The sequence below is a fragment of the Dipteris shenzhenensis genome, chromosome 29, assembly GCF_047967505.1.
Source record: "Dipteris shenzhenensis isolate YYH24624 ecotype China chromosome 29, Dip_SZ_1.0, whole genome shotgun sequence".
NCBI lineage: Eukaryota > Viridiplantae > Streptophyta > Polypodiopsida > Gleicheniales > Dipteridaceae > Dipteris > Dipteris shenzhenensis.
Window position 1 is genome coordinate 18,907,838 of NC_141624.1, and position 16,903 is coordinate 18,924,740.

The 16,903-nt window shown below is 47.2% G+C and overlaps 1 protein-coding gene across 2 annotated transcripts in view; it reads right to left on the minus strand.

The window, feature by feature from the left end:
* The window catches only part of LOC147882532 (P-loop containing nucleoside triphosphate hydrolases superfamily protein), a 125,382-nt gene that overhangs the window by 96,850 nt on the left and 11,629 nt on the right, over positions 1-16,903 (minus strand). For both annotated transcript variants that reach the window (XM_087400409.1, XM_087400408.1), the window contains exon 3: positions 3,634-3,713. In XM_087400409.1, the coding sequence (XP_087256535.1) occupies positions 3,634-3,713 (80 nt within the window). The remainder of the gene's footprint in view (positions 1-3,633; positions 3,714-16,903) is intronic.

Sequence of the window (16,903 nt, forward strand, 5' to 3'; positions counted from 1 at the left end):
CATCCTAGACCTTCTACCAATAAGGACTGAAATGACCCTCCGTCGCGCAAAGCCCTCTAGAAAATTGAAATAGATCAGAAAATATCTTTATAAACGACATAGCATTTACCATCTATAGGTGCCCCTAGAACAAAAAATACGGTTTGTATAATCAGTGGACGTGTTGTGGTGAGGGGGGGAGTGGGTATAAAGAGAGAGATATTATTGTGCATTGCGGCAACATTGGTGAATCATGGCTGTCCACATGTGTGGTGGGGATAAATCCACCACCATGCAATGATGTAAATTGTGCTTCACCATGAGAGGTAAGCGTTTGGCGAGAAAGCCCAGCCTACTAGTGAGGAGGCGTGATGGCGTGAGAAAGAGGAAGAGAGGTATGGAGGCGGACGTGTCGATCCAAGAGGGCGGGATGACGGAGGTCGACGCGAATGGACTCCAAGCTATGGCAACGATGCAAACCGATGGGCTTGCAGCTGAGTTGCGGATGGAAGGGCCGTCGCTAATGCAGGTGGAAGGCTTGGAGCATGCAGCACCGATGGAGCAACGTGAAGCAAGGGGCAAGGTAGTGAAACAAGCGAAAGGGAGACCGCGAAAGGAAAAGCCACAATCGGTGCATCTGCTAGAGATAAGAGTCACAATCAGTGTTGGTGGAGAGGATTTAGATGTCAAGTCAGTTCTTCAAGACGTGCATCATTTTCTTCAACAGGCCTGCGTCTCAGGTTTGTGTTCAGTTGAGAGAGGCGGTGCTCTGCACCACTTGCATCTTCAAATGGTATGCAGAATAGCAGCTACGAGCATTCAATCGGTAAAAAAGCTAATCCAAAAGTATATTGGGTAGGAGAAACAACGACCTGTGGGTGGTGTGATTATGTGTGTGAGGTTTAATCTTCAAACGTTCCATGGGATGCTCCCGTATTGCTTAAACCACTATGGCTTGCCTCACTTTCAATCTGTTTCGAAAAATGTTAGTGCTGTGGATATTGCAGTCAAGGAGGGAGCTGTATGTACGTTACGGTGTTGATGAGGCCAAGAATAGCGTTTGCTTGACTAGCACGAGCATATTTGATCACACTTTCATGTTATGGAAGTACAAACTTGGTTGCAAAATAGGTATTTCTTATTCTACTTGCTTGCTGAAGATGCTGGGTCGGGGAATTACTATCCCCCAGCTTGTTGGGTAACGCTATTCCAATGCACGGGCATGGACATCAGTCGGGTACAATGCTTGAGGAAGGCCATGATCTGTCCGAGTTCTTTGTCTGCCATCAACATTTCCTCTATTTTCTTTGCTGTGGAGCAGGCCACGTGCAGACGAGCATATAAAGGGAGTGTTGCCAACTGCCCTGAGGTATTTTCATGTCAGCCCTCAACCATGCTCTCCATTGATCACGAAGACTCAGGGTGCCATGTATATAAATGCGCAATTTCTTCCTAGAAATTGCATCAGTTCGAGTGCATAGACAGAGAAGGCATCTTTCCAAAGTGGTTCATTTGTGAGGTAAGAAGATTGCTGTGAATCCTACATGCGTGGATACTAGTGATAGCGAAAACGCCATCCCGAAATATATCCCTATTGTAACAGGGACAAAAGGCATACATATTGCCTAGTTCTAGCAAGTTGTCTTTTTGCAAAAAATAGTTTTGAATCCAGTACTGGATATGCAAAGAAAAGGGTATGTACTGCTCGGTTTATGAATCTAAAAAATAACAATCTGTTGAGAAAAACTGCATCGTGAAAATCGTCTGAGGGATCTGAATTTTTAAAGCTCTCGTGGTATTATTGAGCATCCGCTACAATATTTAAGAAACCCTTCCAATACCGGATTTCAAATTCGAAATCTTGCATTACTTTCTCCCCCTCAAATCTGTCCCATCATCACACACATACTTGATTAATTGATGATCATTCAATGCCACTCCTACAATAGTGTGGTCTTAAGGTAGGTAGTGATTTTCTAAATCAACTTTATGGTCTATTGAACGTATATAATTATCACTGCAAAAGCATGTAGATTGGGCTACCTTACTCTTATCAACAAAATTGAGACTCTACTTGGCATCGATTAGATAAGATCTTCATCCCTAAAGATTGACTACGCTTGCAACAACGATGCTGCCCTCTTGGTTTTTATGGATATGACCGGCGCGCATTGGGTCTCCTCTTAAAGTAACTATATGTCAATCAAAACAAATAGTTCTAAGCCTAACAAATTGGGAATAGGGCAAATGTTTAATTGAATAGTATTTTTATCTTTTGGTAAAATTAATGTCCCCCTCAAGACCCATCTATCCAAGCGCACAATTGATTAAACGTTTAGGCATAGCACAACGTGCACATTTGGCGAATCTAAGCTTGCAAAGGCCATAACTTAAGCTAGACAACTCAGTTTTATCCCAAGCAGTTAGAGTTCGTCATGTGCTATCTAATATGCATGTGAGTGGTCGGTTTAAAATTGAGTACGATGTTCCGGAAATCACGCCCAACTCTCTCGATTTAATTATATATAATCTCATTTTGTTCTTGTAATAAAAAAGCATTATCACCTAAGGCTAACCTCCAAGGCCTAGTCTGAAGGTACTAGGAACTCAGAGTGTATAAACCCTATAAATGAGTACGGAAGCTCAGTGGATGTGCACAGCAATTCCAATCAGTGGAGGGTGATCCGGTAAGAATTGCCGACTTGGACAGCTCTGTGGATTATAGATTATATCCATACAAACAAAAGTCCAGCCCATGCCCTAGCTCCCACCATCGTGTCACTTGAACGTGACGTGCTATACACTATGAAGTGTTAGTTGTCGCTACGCTCATGAAAGATGACACCACCATAGCAGGGTTGTGTAACTCATGGTGTAAAAACCATGGAAAAAGAAGGAATCTCTCTAATGATAATGACCAGTGCACTGGATTTTATGATGATATCTTGACCAATTTGTAATAAGTAACATGTGCACAAATATAAAGTAAATATATCAGCCGAGATGGAAAAATATGTCCATAAAAATAGGATTTATTACACAACTTCTATGTCACCCTTGTCAATGAGACAAGAATAAAAGAAATCCTTTAGGCTGAAAATGTGGCTATGTCCCAGTAGTACCAATGAGCTGTACTTGAACCCGATTAGGTACAAATCCCACTTGACTTCAAAACACCACCTCTTCACTCTACATGATGCTCTACTTGTTTAAAAGCTTTTGTGTTATTCCTATCTCAACACGAGTTGGACCACTTAACCTTCCAAATACAAAATTGGAATGTCAAGTCATGTGCCATATATATTTTCTTCTGTGCTTTTTGCATACATGCTATGTGTCAATCCAATATCGAGCATTGAAGCACATGATAGGGAGACAAGATGCACACAGACCATGTAAAAAGTTAGAATTCAGGTATTTGATGTCAGTTGAGATCAACTTAATCTCGTCAACCAAAACGTAATAAGAAATTTATATTAACAGTTATCTTTTCATGTATTAGTGCTCCAAAAACTCATGCTCATGTCTGAGGATTCAGTGTTCATGACTAGTAAAATAAGAAATGCAGCTTTCTTATACACAATTTTGCATCTTGCCAATAACAATTCTAAATGAACTTCAACCTAATGCCCAAATTCACTCGTAAAATTGTACCTTCTTTTTTGTTCTGCAACTTCATCCCCGCGACGCTGCAGAGCAAGTTGTTCTCTTTGAGCCTTCGTGAGAAATACTGGCTGCATATTCCCCCCCATTGAAACCATTAGCTGCCACATATTATTATATGAATTTCATCTTTCAAAAGAGATTACAGTACACCCACAAAATGCCCCAAATTTACAAACTCTTAACACAAAAAAAGATGGTGCAATTTCCTCCTTGCGAATTTATAGGCTTCTAGTATAGAAAAACAAATTCCACAAAACTTAAATTTTCAGCATATAAATGACTAGAAGCATGGTCAAAGGCATTCAACCATTTAGCATATGAATGACCAGATGCATAGTCAAAATGATATTCCACAAAACTTAAGTTTTCAGCATATAAATGACCAGATGCATAGTCAAAGGCATTCAAGCATACCCATCACACAGCTTATTACTATGAGTACCCATAGAGGCACACTTAAGACTTGACATCCATTTGATGCAATTGTAATCCCATATTGCAAGCAAGAGAAAGAATAATGCAGATTGGCTTCATCCTTGTGACCAGTGCAAAAGCCACCTCATAGCATATCCTTTTGCCACTTATACTTGCGTAAACTCCTGTCATCTTGTGCTTGACCATGCAGACCCATTTGCAGCCAATGACATTCTTTCCCTTGGTGGTTCCACCAACTCCCAAGCTTCATTTAAATGTCATTATACACTTCTTGCATGGCAACAACCCATTCCTTGGATTCTATTGCCTCTCAAAAGTTGACAATCTCTTTGACTTATGCCAAACAACACCTAAAAGTTGTTTCGTCTTCTAGGCTTCATATCCTTAACAATGCTCTCATAGACCCTTCGATCTTTCAAAGACTTTTAATAAACTTTCTTTCTTTCTTTCTCTGCTTCATCCACTAACTTCTTTGCCCATCTTCGCATGTGCTTGGATCTTGGTGAGATGCCTTCTCTGGCTGAGAATTTGCAGAATGTCTAGGAGGTGCTCCCCCCTTCCATTGACTACTCTTACTCATGCTAGGTAGCATGTCATCAAATATCCCACATTTTGTGGATGTTTGCGAATCTACATCTCTAGCATTGTCAACCTCTTGTTTGTCAAATCCGATTCCTCATACCCATCATGCCAAGTGGCTTGCTTTAATTTCTCATCAAACACCAAATCACGAGAAGCAAACATTTTATGAGTTGCAGGATATTACAACTTATAAGCTTTATGTTCCTCTGGATACCCCAACCATAAATGCACTTCTCACTCTTTTACCCCTCTTGTTCTTTGGCACTGTCACAACAGAACTTTTGTATCAGATCCTGGTGGATCATTCTAGGGAACCTGGTAATTACCCTATGGTTGTAATATTGTAAATTGGCCAATTTAATATAATAAAATGTGCACTTAAGTACGTAGTAGGTGAGGAAGGGTATGGGTATTGCATTGATCGATGGTAGGCATAAAATAGTCAAAAGCTAAGGTTATAATAATGGGGTATGCCCAAAGGATGTGATCCCAAGAAGCATGAGAGGTTGTACCCTCTCATCATGCTTAGTGTCTTATGTGAACATTTGCATGCATATGTGATTGCGGCAGTGCAACGAGCGTGTAGTAGAGGGGTAAGGAAGGGTAGTGTATGCATGGATATTGCATTAATTAATGGTAGGCATAAAAGAGTCATAGGCTGTATGCCCAAGGGATGTGATCCCAAAAGGCAAGAGAGGTTGTACCTTCTCTCATCATGCTTAATGAGGAGACTTATAAAAAATACTCTCACATGGGCACCCCTTCCATCCCATTTCGAGGGCCAATCCATCTCAGTTTTCTGCATCATTATCCACACATGAGCATCCTACATGACAGTGCAATGTGTTTGTAGTACATGAACTTGACAAAGTTTTTTGTCTTTGTGCATTTGCTTGAGATGGCTCAATATCCAAATGACGTTTTGGTGTGCTTGCCCAGGAGGATAAGTTGGATTGCACTAATCACTCCTCTAGAGTTTTATGGTTAGAAATCTTTTTGTAGCCAAGGGACTTTGGGACTATGTCACCGGTCACAAAGTCCGTCCCGCTCTAGGCACTCCTGTTAGAAATATGGTGTGAGTGAGAGACAGACAGGTTAGGGAGTGAAGAAGTGGTACACAAATGAAGACATAATGAAGGCTTTCATTCATTCATCAAGTATATCATGACAAGTGAAGTACAAGCCTTTATATAGGCTACACACTCATAGCACCTAGTGCATATGGGATAAGTCCCATGATGACATGTGGCACTCACACATAGACTAGTACTAGATCACCTAGTACTACACACCAACACACCCTTTGGCTATGATATCCCCAATAACTCCTCCACAGCAAGGGTGGGGCTGTGGCGCAGGATGTGGGCAACAATAGGCTGCACCACAAGCACAAGCACAAGCACTTGCAAGCGTCACTCCTAAGCAGAGGGATGGGATGCACATGATGCACAAGCTTTGTCTTTGATTTCATTATCAGTGAAGAAGGTCAATTATACCTCATATTCCGTCCTACAAGACTTCGAAGGGTGCTTGAATATTTTCGAAGCTATGTATCACGCTTGTAATGAGGCAAGAGTCTTATATTTTTTAGAAGAGAGCTTGATTCGAAGCACATGAATGAAAGAGATTCTATGTCATGAGGATTCAGAACTTGCATGAGCAACTTCTTAATATTGATGAGCATCGGGCTATTCCCTCATGGGGGAATGTTCTCTTCATAAAGGTTTGGAAGGGTGTTGTGAAGAGGCATGTGCTTCAACTAGATTGTTCATCTTGAATGGCTGGTATTACGTGGGATATATAAACCTTCATAAGACTAGAATATATCCACTTTACAAATTGAATTTTTTATAGCACAGGCAAAAAAGGGAGTTTATAAGTGACTTTAGGCAATATTATAAGTAATGAGAAAATAAAAAAGAATAATGAGTTAGTAAGCAAAGCTATGCTTGTGTTCTCATCAGTACCCAAGCATAAGCTGCAATCTGGGTTTTGAAAGATTTCAGAATCTAAATGACTAGTGTATGATTTCCACACGGCCATGATCGGTGGTGAGCTTCAACAAATGGTTCCACATGGCAGCTCGCTGCAGTGCCCTTGGCTTCTACAAAACCAGAGAATGGCCAATTTAACTCTTCTTTTTCTCATGCTTATCACAACCTTGGTCTATGATGCTCGCTCTCTCTCTCTCTCTCTCTCTCTCTCTCTCTCTCTCTCCCCCCCCCCCCCGCTCAGCCTCTCCCTCCCACTAGCCTCTCCCGCTCAACCTCTCCCTCCCACTAGCCTCTCCTCTCCCGTTAGCCTCTCTCTCTCTCTCTCTCTCTCTCTCTCTCTCTCTCTCTCTCTCTCCTACACATACTTGGGCGTTGTCTTCTCAAGCCCGATCTTCACGATGCGCCCGGCCATGCAAGCCATGATCAGCCGGGGATACGCCGCTCTTGCCAGGCTGGAGCGACAGTGCTACCACTCCCACTTCCAGGACCCGCGGACCAAGTCTCTCCTTTTTGATTCTTTGGTCCGCCCAGCAGGCATGTATGGTAGCCCTTGGTGGGGAGTCGACCTTTCAGACACAGAGTGGGCTCGAGTTGAGCACCTGCAGATACTGATGTTTGCTCGGATGATCCGTAGCAAACCATCGGTACCACACCATATCATTCTAGCAGAGTTCGGCGCCTCACCCCTACAGCTTGATGCGGCTTTTCAGGCTATCACCTACCTCCACAGAGTCAGGGATTTTGGCTCCTCCGCTGACGGTCGCCTCCGCCTACCTTGGTTAGCCCTATCCTCTTCTATGGCCTTATCCGTTGATGGGGACCAGCGATGCTGGTATAGTCGTCTTTCCAGTTGGTTCACCCGACTGGGCCTCGACTTAGACCGGTTGCCTCCTTTTCAGTACAGCCTCGACGCTCCACCATCTCCTCTCTCCCCCACTGACCAGGAGGTCAACCGGCTCATTCGAGCGGATCTGCTCCAGCTCCACACCTAGCGGACATGGTTTCTTCACTCCGAGCTTCCTGTGAAGCTCAACTTCTACCGCCGACACTGCCTCCAGATCTCACAGGAGGGCTTCATCACACCTCCGCGTTACACACAACTTCATCTACCACATGCTCTCCGGATCTCCCTCGGTCAGTTTAGGGTCTCGTCACACCGATTACGGATCGAGAGTGGACGCGCAGAGGGTATCCCACGAGAGGACCGCCTTTGCCCACTTTGCGACTTACAGGAGATCGAGTCGGAGGAGCATTTTGCTTTCAGATGTCCTATCTATTATGCCATTGGAGGCCGATACCACTGCCTCTTCCGCAACGGATTCGGCTCCCTCCCACACATGCTACAATTCCCGGATCAGCGGTGCCTAGATGACCCGCCACCGAGATACTTCTCTCCGAGCACGGCGACACGAGAAGCACACACAGCGTGAGGACACCCAGCGGCCTATCACTGACTTCTTTCAGCCACAGGATACCTCTTCTCAGTCTAGCCGACGACGCGGACGTGAGCGAGAGCCAGAGTCACGACAGCTGCGTCAGCGGACAGACTCACGCATCCAGGTCCATAACATCTCGTCTCTGCACTCGGCCCGCCCCACTGGGGTTACCGTTGCCCTCATCCACAGGGTCACCCGCCGCCCCCGACGATCGAGCTCGACTAGGCCGCGTGACGTCAGAGGCCAATCATCTATCGCAGGGTTTTTTCCGACTTCCCATTTCACGGCCCCTCTATGATTGGTCTCTAACGATCACCACCTGCACATGTATACTGTATCTCCCCCCTCTACCCCACTTTTTTGTGCCCCCCCCTTCTTCTTCTTTGTATCATCTGGAGGTAGACACATATTTTTTTGTATCAGGACTAGACACATAGTCCTTCATAACCTCTTTTTTGTAGAAACGGTTGGTTGGCCCATTTTGAGACCACCACCGTTATGCTCATTGTATTAGTTATCTTTAGTCTCATAGACCTTCACGGTCTCCCGAAGACTTTAATAAACTTTCTTTCTTTCTTTCTTTCTCTCTTTCCCCGTCCGTACCTCTGCACCTCGTCCGAACCCCGTCCGTACCTCTGTATCTTCGTCGTCTGTACAGCCCGTCAGCAGGCAACCAATATCGTATAGTCATGTCGTTTGTACCTCCCCCCGTCCATACAGCCCGTCAGCAGGCAGCCAGTACCGTACCACCCGTCAACAGAAGCCGTACCTCTCCATTCGTACCTCTCCCTCCGTACCCATTAGAAGCAGCTAACTAACCCTGACCCCAAGTTGGGCTAAACCCCCAACCCAACCAGGGGGTTAGGTTAAGCTAGGGGGTTCAAACAGACAGCCAACTATGGACTACCGGCCTACCCTCTCCTGCAAGTCCCCCTCAACTCCCTCAACTCCTTCAACATCCATCAAGACTCGGTACTCTAAAGTTGCAGCCATGACACCCTCTCCATATGCACGGAATTACCAACAAGAAGGCTCAAAACGACCCATCCTTGGGCAACAGGATCAGATCTTTTATCTGCAGCAGGCAGTGAGAGAGCTATGATTGGAACTGGCAGAAGTAAAGGCTCGACTTCACATTCTGGAAGGGTCTGGTAAGCAGGCAGTAATTGATGAGGCTGTAAAATCTTGTAAGGATTCCCCCCCTACCCCGCAGCTAGTCTCTACAGTCAAAGATCTTGTTCACACTGAAGTACAAACTACTAAGGAAGTGATTGTGGAAGTGGACACCAAAGCATGTAAGTCTGATATTCAAGCAGACATTAAAGAACACGAATCTAGATGTGATAATGTGCTGAAGATTAGAATAGGGGGACTCCCAGAAGATTGGTACAAAGAGGAGGACACATATAGAAAGAAAGAAAGAAAGAAAGTTTATTAAAGTCTTCGGAAGACCGATGGGTCTATGAGACTGTGAAAATCCTGATACAACGAGCTGTGGTAGTGGAGCTACTAAACGAGCGTCCATACCAATGCAAAATGCAAAATGCCAAAAATGCAGAATGGCAGTACTAAGTCCTAAGTACAACATAGTGATGTCGGTGGTCGACTATATATCAATCTCAGCATCATCATCAATATCATCATCATCCCCAGCAACAACAAGATATCAGGATGGATGAGGCAGTGGAGGCATGAAGTCGGCAATAGAGTGCTGTCGGCCACTCAGAGGTGCGGTCCTGGCACGTCTCTTGGTCGTAGCTCTACGTCTAACCAGGGCTACTGTGACCCCGTCGGTCGGGCTCCAACTCTAAACAAGGAGGGGATGTCTCCAAGTGTGATCTGTGTGTCGACCCTCTGTCTAAGCTGTCGGGTCACGGGTTCCGGGTCACGGTCATGTCGAGGCCTCGTCTCGTTGGGATCCATGTGATCTAGCTGAAAGAACTCCGTGATAGAGCTCTGAGAGGGATCAACCGAGGAAGAAGTCTGCCCCTGTCTCCATGCTCGGAGTATCCTCTCGCAGTGTCTAAGTGCCTCATGAATGAAACCTGCCAAACACCACTGGTCTAGGTAGGAGAGGAAATGGGCTCAAATCCCATAACTATCTCTGAAGAGGCAGTGGAAACGTCCTCGGATCTCATAGTACACAGGACACCTGAAGATGAAATGCTCCTCTGTCTCAACCTCCTATATGTCACATAGTGTGCATATGCGCCGCTCCCTGGGTAGTTGCTCTGCTCTGCCGCTCTCGATGCGAAGTTTGTGTGAAGAGACCCGGAACTGCCCAAGAGAGATCCTCATCGAGTGGGGTAGGTGAATCTGTGTGTATCCTGGTGGGTCAATGAAACCCTCCGCTGTGATATGTAAGAAGTGATCTCTGTAGAAGCTAAGCTTCACTGGGAGTTCACTCGGTTCCAACCAGGTCCGAAAAGTGTGTAGCTGTAGTAGATCCTCACGGATAACCTGGTTGACCTCGTGTGATAAGAGTAGAGAGAACGGAGCATCCATGCTATACTGAAAGGGAGGTAGTCTATCCATGTGGAGCCCCAGTCGCTCAAACCATCTCTCTGTACGTGCATACCAGCACCTCTGATCTCCTCGTGCTGCAAGTGCCATAGAAGAGGATAAAGCTATCCATGGTAGCCTGCTACGCCCCGAGGTATAATCCCCATATTCCCTAACTCGGTACAGATATGTGATGACCTGAAATGCAGCATCTAGCTGTAAAGGGGGTGACCCAAACTCAGCCTGAATGATCTGGTGAGGAACGGATGACTTACCACGAATCATCCGTGATAGCATGAGAACCTGTAGCCGCTCCACACGGGCCCACTCTGTATCCGACAAGTCTGGCCCCCAACAAGGACTGCCGTACATCCCCGCTGGGCGAGCCAAGGAGTCAAAAAGCAACCCCTTGTTGCGTGGATCCTGAAAGTGTGAGCAAAAGCACTGCCTCTCTAGCCTGGCCAATGAGGCATACCCTCTACTCAAGCGTGCCTGCATCGCGGGTCTCATAGTGAAGCTCGGTCCAGAGAAGATAACCCCAAGATAAGTGTATGATGAAACTATCTCAACAGATGACCCCGCAAATGTGAACTACTCCTGACACATGATGGCTCGAGATGTATTGAAGATCATGACCTTGGTTTTACCCAGGTTGACCTTCAAATCATGAGACTCACAAAAGGACTGTAGTGCGTCTAGGTGTCTCTGAAGCCCCTCTGCTGAGGAAGACAAGAGAGCCACGTCATTTGCATAGAGCAAAATCTGGATCAGCGTGCCTGCAAGAGAGCAACCTACACCCCCCTGTGTCGGCATCACTGTCTCAAGCTCGTCAATGTAGAGGCCAAACAAGGTAGGCGACAAAGGACACCCTTGTTTGACCCCGATGGTACTCATGATCTCGTCTGTCCACCCGGATCCTACCCGAACTCTGCCAGAAACTCTCTCGTAAAGTGCCATGATAGCCCAAATGATCTCCTGGTCATAACCCAAGTCCTATAGGCGCCGTATGAGGCGGGCTCTCGGGACTGTGTCAAATGCCTTGCGAAAATCCACAAAGCAACAATAAACCCTCTGCTTCCGTGATCTCGCCTCCTCGATGATACATCTGAGCGTCAGAATGTGGTCCATGGTTCCATGATCACGCCGGAATCCGGTCTGTCCTGCTGCTCTGAGTCCTCGACACTCTGCAAGTCTGCTAACCTCGGAGTCAAGTACTGATGCATAAATCTTGGACATGACATGTCCAATCATAATGGTCCTGTAGTTCTCCGGGCTCATGGGATCCCTTGCCTTGTGGATGGGTGAGATAGTGTTAATGGTCCAAGTGTGTGGAAATCCCAAACAAACCGCTTCATTAAAAAGCTTTGCTAAGATCGGGGCTAGGGGGTTAATCCCATATGCAATGAACTCGGTACATAGTCCCTTATGATCCTTCGCTCGGCCATTATGAAGTTTCATTACAGCATCCTTTACCCCTCCTCTAGTGAAGAGGGTGCAGGATGTGGGACGAGGCATGTGTGAGAGGCTAGGGACTGGCTGATTTGGGATGTCATAAAGTGTGCGTGCATAATCAAACTAGATCTGGGTGTCAGTGAGTGGCGGAGGGGAAGTCCTTAGAGTTGTTACTAAACAAAATGTTCAGTAGCTCCTCCTCGTTTCGACGAACGAAGTCTAGTTTCTTCCTTCGTACCAGTCTATGGTATTCACGTAGCGTATCTGGTGCGCTCGAAAGACTGTTTTTGGTTTCGAATCTGAGTTGATGGCGTAAGGCCTTACACTCATCATCGTACCAACTATTACAGGGTACGGTTCCAGGGGGTGGTGGGTGGGTGGAGAGGGTGGTGTGGGAAAAGGCGTGAATGGCAGCCTCGTGTAGTGAGCGGGTGACAAGGGCAGCACGATCCTCTAAAAGGGGTATGAAGTCAATATAAGCGAGAAGTATGTACAGACGGCCAGAGTAAGAAGGTGAGTGATCCCGATCAAAGCGTATATCGTGGTAGGTGGAGTAAGCCCTGAGTGGGGTGGAAGGTGCTCTGCGAAGGGAGGTGGAGATGCGAAAGAAAAGGTATGTGTGATCAGCCCCTGGCGAGAGAGGTGCTACAGTGAAGTCAGTAATGCGAGATGTGAAGACAGGGGATCCCATGATGTAATCAACAACACTGGAGCCCCCCCCCATGTGGAAAGTGTTGGAAAGGTCACCTCCCCATCTGTAAGCCCCCAAATGAGGAGAGCGTGGGGGAGGGAGACCTAGGGCAGGATGTGCCCAAAGAGAGATTACCTGGATGTGTGGATCTGGGACAGATCTGGAGCATTCATGGTTGGTGGGGTATCCCAAGGATGAAAGGCTGCATCAGGAGCAGCTCATGTGCAGGAAGATGGCAGGGACACAGTGCCTTGGATCAGGTATGGCATGAGGCACTCAGTGGACTGCAGCAGGACCCTATGGAAGGCGCGATGACATCAGCAATGTACGGAACTGTACAGCGCTTGCATGACAGGGTCCTTGGCAAAGACTATGGGCAGGTCTATGGCCTGCAAGCAGGGCTGGCAGGTGGCAGGACAGCAGCAGCAAAGGGGCTGGACCCTGCCTGGAACAAGGGCCAGCAAAGGGCCTTAAATAGGGCTAGAAAGGCAGCCAACCAGCCAACCAACTGGTCGGTTGGTACAGACCAGCCAGTCGGCCCATTTAGGGCTGGCTGGTCGGTTGGTTCAAGGGGGGCCTTGGGCCCCATAAAAGGAGAGGCCTCAGGCCTCATTTCAATATCATCTGGAGCAGCAATTCCATCGGCAGAAAGAGCAGCAGCAGGGCTTTCTTTGGGCCTACAGTCAGGAGGAGAAAGAAGTGCCTTGTGCTGCAGACTTAGCTTGCAGGAAGCTGCCCACCTATTCCAGACAGCAAGGTGGAGAAGATCATTCTAGACGGAAAGTCTACTCACACTCGAGGTGGAGCACGCGGACTCTAGTCTAGAGATAGCCAGCAGATAGGAGGAGGACTTTTGTGGTAAGATCAGAGGACCACACCATTGGTGGGACTCTGGATCTGTCTCTTTTGTATTGTGTCCATAGTTGTGGACGGAAATATATTATTTGGTGGTTTCTCTATCTGATTGGTTCATTGTCTATTAATGAGTCTGCACACCTATTGAATGCACATAAGTAAAGAAGTCTGTGATTCCACACCCACACCGCACACTGTGTGAGCTCCTGGGCATTACTATAAGTCTTCCGCTACGTGTACCCTCTGTTGGGTATTTTCGAACATGGTATCAGAGCCCAAGTAGGAGGCTCACAGGTGTGGGAGCCTGAAGGCAGGGACCTTGCTGAAGGACGACCCTGATTCAGAAGCTCTAGGGAATCGACTTCCACGACTGGAGGATTGTGCCCTTGCGAGAAGGAGGGTGACTCAGGTTCAGTCAGGTGCGTTCAGAGTTCTGGGTTACTACATTTTGAGTTTGGTTGATTTTGCTGTGTGGTATATACAGCAGAGATGTCGACAGCCTCTTCAGCCCCTGCTATCCCTTTCTCCTCCTCCAGTTTTCTCTCTTTCACTATCCCTAACTTTGGAGAGTCTGGGAACCTGGACGAGACTAATTACCCGATCTGGAAAGTGAAGATCCGGAGTCATTTAGTGGCTCGGAAGTTGTGAAAGCTGACCACGGGAGAGGAGTCGAAGCCGGAAGACATGGTGGACACTAAAGGAAAGGTACTCATGGCAGTAGACAGAGAGGAGCTTGAAGCTTGGGAAGAAAGAGATGCCCATGCCCTGGCAATAATCATAGAGGCGGACTTTGTTCTTCCGCATATCCAGTTGGCCGAGACGTCAGTAGAGGCATGGGCCACCCTGAAGGATCTGTACGAGACAGATAATACCTCCCGAATCGTGCTTCTTCAGCATCAACTCTACAATCTTGATATGGAAGAAGGCGATACGGTGCATGATCATCTGACGAAGGTCAAGGTGGTGCGGGATCAGTTAGCAGCGATTGGTCAGAAGACGGACTCATGCCATCTGGCCTTGATGGTACTGAGGAGATTGCCTCGGAGTTTCAAGAGCTTTGTTACGGCTGTGACAGCACGACAGAGGACCAAACCTCTGACATTTGAGGAGTTGTGTCCTTTACTGCTACAGGAGGAAGCTCGGGAGAAGCTCTACAACGGGGACAAAGATGACAAGGCGATGCTGGTGAAGGATTCCGCAGGTAAGGGAAAGGGCAAGCCTAACAATGGCAAGTCCAATAAAGATGACTCTGATGACGAAGGGACTTCGAAGAGGAAGCACAAGAAGAAGTGTTTCTATTGTGATACGCCCGGACATTTTGCAAAGGACTGCAGGAAGAAAAAGGCAGATCTCAAAAACAAACAGGAGTCTGACCCAGATTCAGAGGGAAAGGCCAAAGCTAATGTGGTAATCGAAGAATTGTTCCTGGTGACATCACCGAGTGTTACCGAGGTCAGGTATGTTGATCCTGAAATCACAGTAAGGATGTCTGACATAGAGAGTTGGGTCGACGAGGAGTCAGATGCCTTTGTGAAGGTGAAGGACAGTATGGAGCGCTTGGTACCTTCCAGGTGTGTAGCTGTTGACATTGACACGAGGGTGGATTCCATAGAAAGCCCTGGGGTCTCATGGTTAGATGGATGCTGGACTTCAGAAGGGGACAGTACGGGATTACACAGGATCTTGGCGGGTGCCTCATTGAGGTACAGGGTTTGCTTTCAGAGTGAACATTCAGGCAGTACAACAGTCTGGTATGTATTTGATACTCTGCATTTGAGCCTTTATAGCACGTTGTGGAGAGATTCTGCTCTTCATTTGTCTCAGGTGATAAGAGATTGGAAGGAATTGGCCTTCTTCGAAGGCAGAAGGGGAAGTTTTGGTGCTTCTTCAAATCTCGGACGCAGATTGCTAGAAGGTGGTGGACAAAGAGTACTGAAGCCAGAAGAGTACCTGCTTGAGAACTCAGCGAGAGTTCATGGTCCAGATTATCTGGAAATATTCATTGGTCGCAAACCTTGCCAAAGGAAGGACGGGTTGAAACAGACCCTCAGAGCATGGTGCCTGGAAGACTCCAGGTTGTTCACTCATTATGAGGGGGACGACTGGAAGATCGTGACAGCTGGGTTGCTCAAGTTCAGAGGCGGGAATGCGACTGAAGGAGGTGGTACCAGGAGGTGCTACCAGAGATGGACCTATGTACCAGGATGGTGTGCGGAAGCAGAACCGGACCTGGTAGAGCAGGAGCCACTGGATGAAAAACCAAGAAAAGATTTCAATACCAAAAGGTTCCAGAGGACTACGACCAGGGAGTTACTGGAGCATCTTCATCGACGTGTTGGCATTGGGCTGAGATGTGTCGGTGAGAGGGGGTGTTGGAAAGGTCACCTCCCCATCTGTAAGCCCCCAAATGAGGAGAGCGTGGGGGAGGGAGACCTAGGGCAGGATGTGCCCAAAGAGAGATTACCTGGATGTGTGGATCTGGGACAGATCTGGAGCATTCATGGTTGGTGGGGTATCCCAAGGATGAAAGGCTGCATCAGGAGCAGCTCATGTGCAGGAAGATGGCAGGGACACAGTGCCTTGGATCAGGTATGGCATGAGGCACTCAGTGGACTGCAGCAGGACCCTATGGAAGGCGCGATGACATCAGCAATGTACGGAACTGTACAGCGCTTGCATGACAGGGTCCTTGGCAAAGACTATGGGCAGGTATATGGCCTGCAAGCAGGGCTGGCAGGTGGCAGGACAGCAGCAGCAAAGGGGCTGGACCCTGCCTGGAACAAGGGCCAGCAAAGGGCCTTAAATAGGGCTAGAAAGGCAGCCAACCAGCCAACCAACTGGTCGGTTGGTACAGACCAGCCAGTCGGCCCATTTAGGGCTGGCTGGTCGGTTGGTTCAAGGGGGGCCTTGGGCCCTATAAAAGGAGAGGCCTCAGGCCTCATTTCAATATCATCTGGAGCAGCAATTCCATCGGCAGAAAGAGCAGCAGCAGGGCTTTCTTTGGGCCTACAGTCAGGAGGAGAAAGAAGTGCCTTGTGCTGCAGACTTAGCTTGCAGGAAGCTGCCCACCTAGACTGGTTTCCAGACAGCAAGGTGGAGAAGATCATTCTAGACGGAAAGTCTACTCACGCTCGAGGTGGAGCACGCGGACTCTAGTCTAGAGATAGCCAGCAGATAGGAGAAGGACTTTTGTGGTAAGATCAGAGGACCACACCATTGGTGGGACTCTGGATCTGTCTCTTTTGTATTGTGTCCATAGTTGTGGACGGAAATATATTATTTGGTGGTTTCTCTATCTGATTGGTTCATTG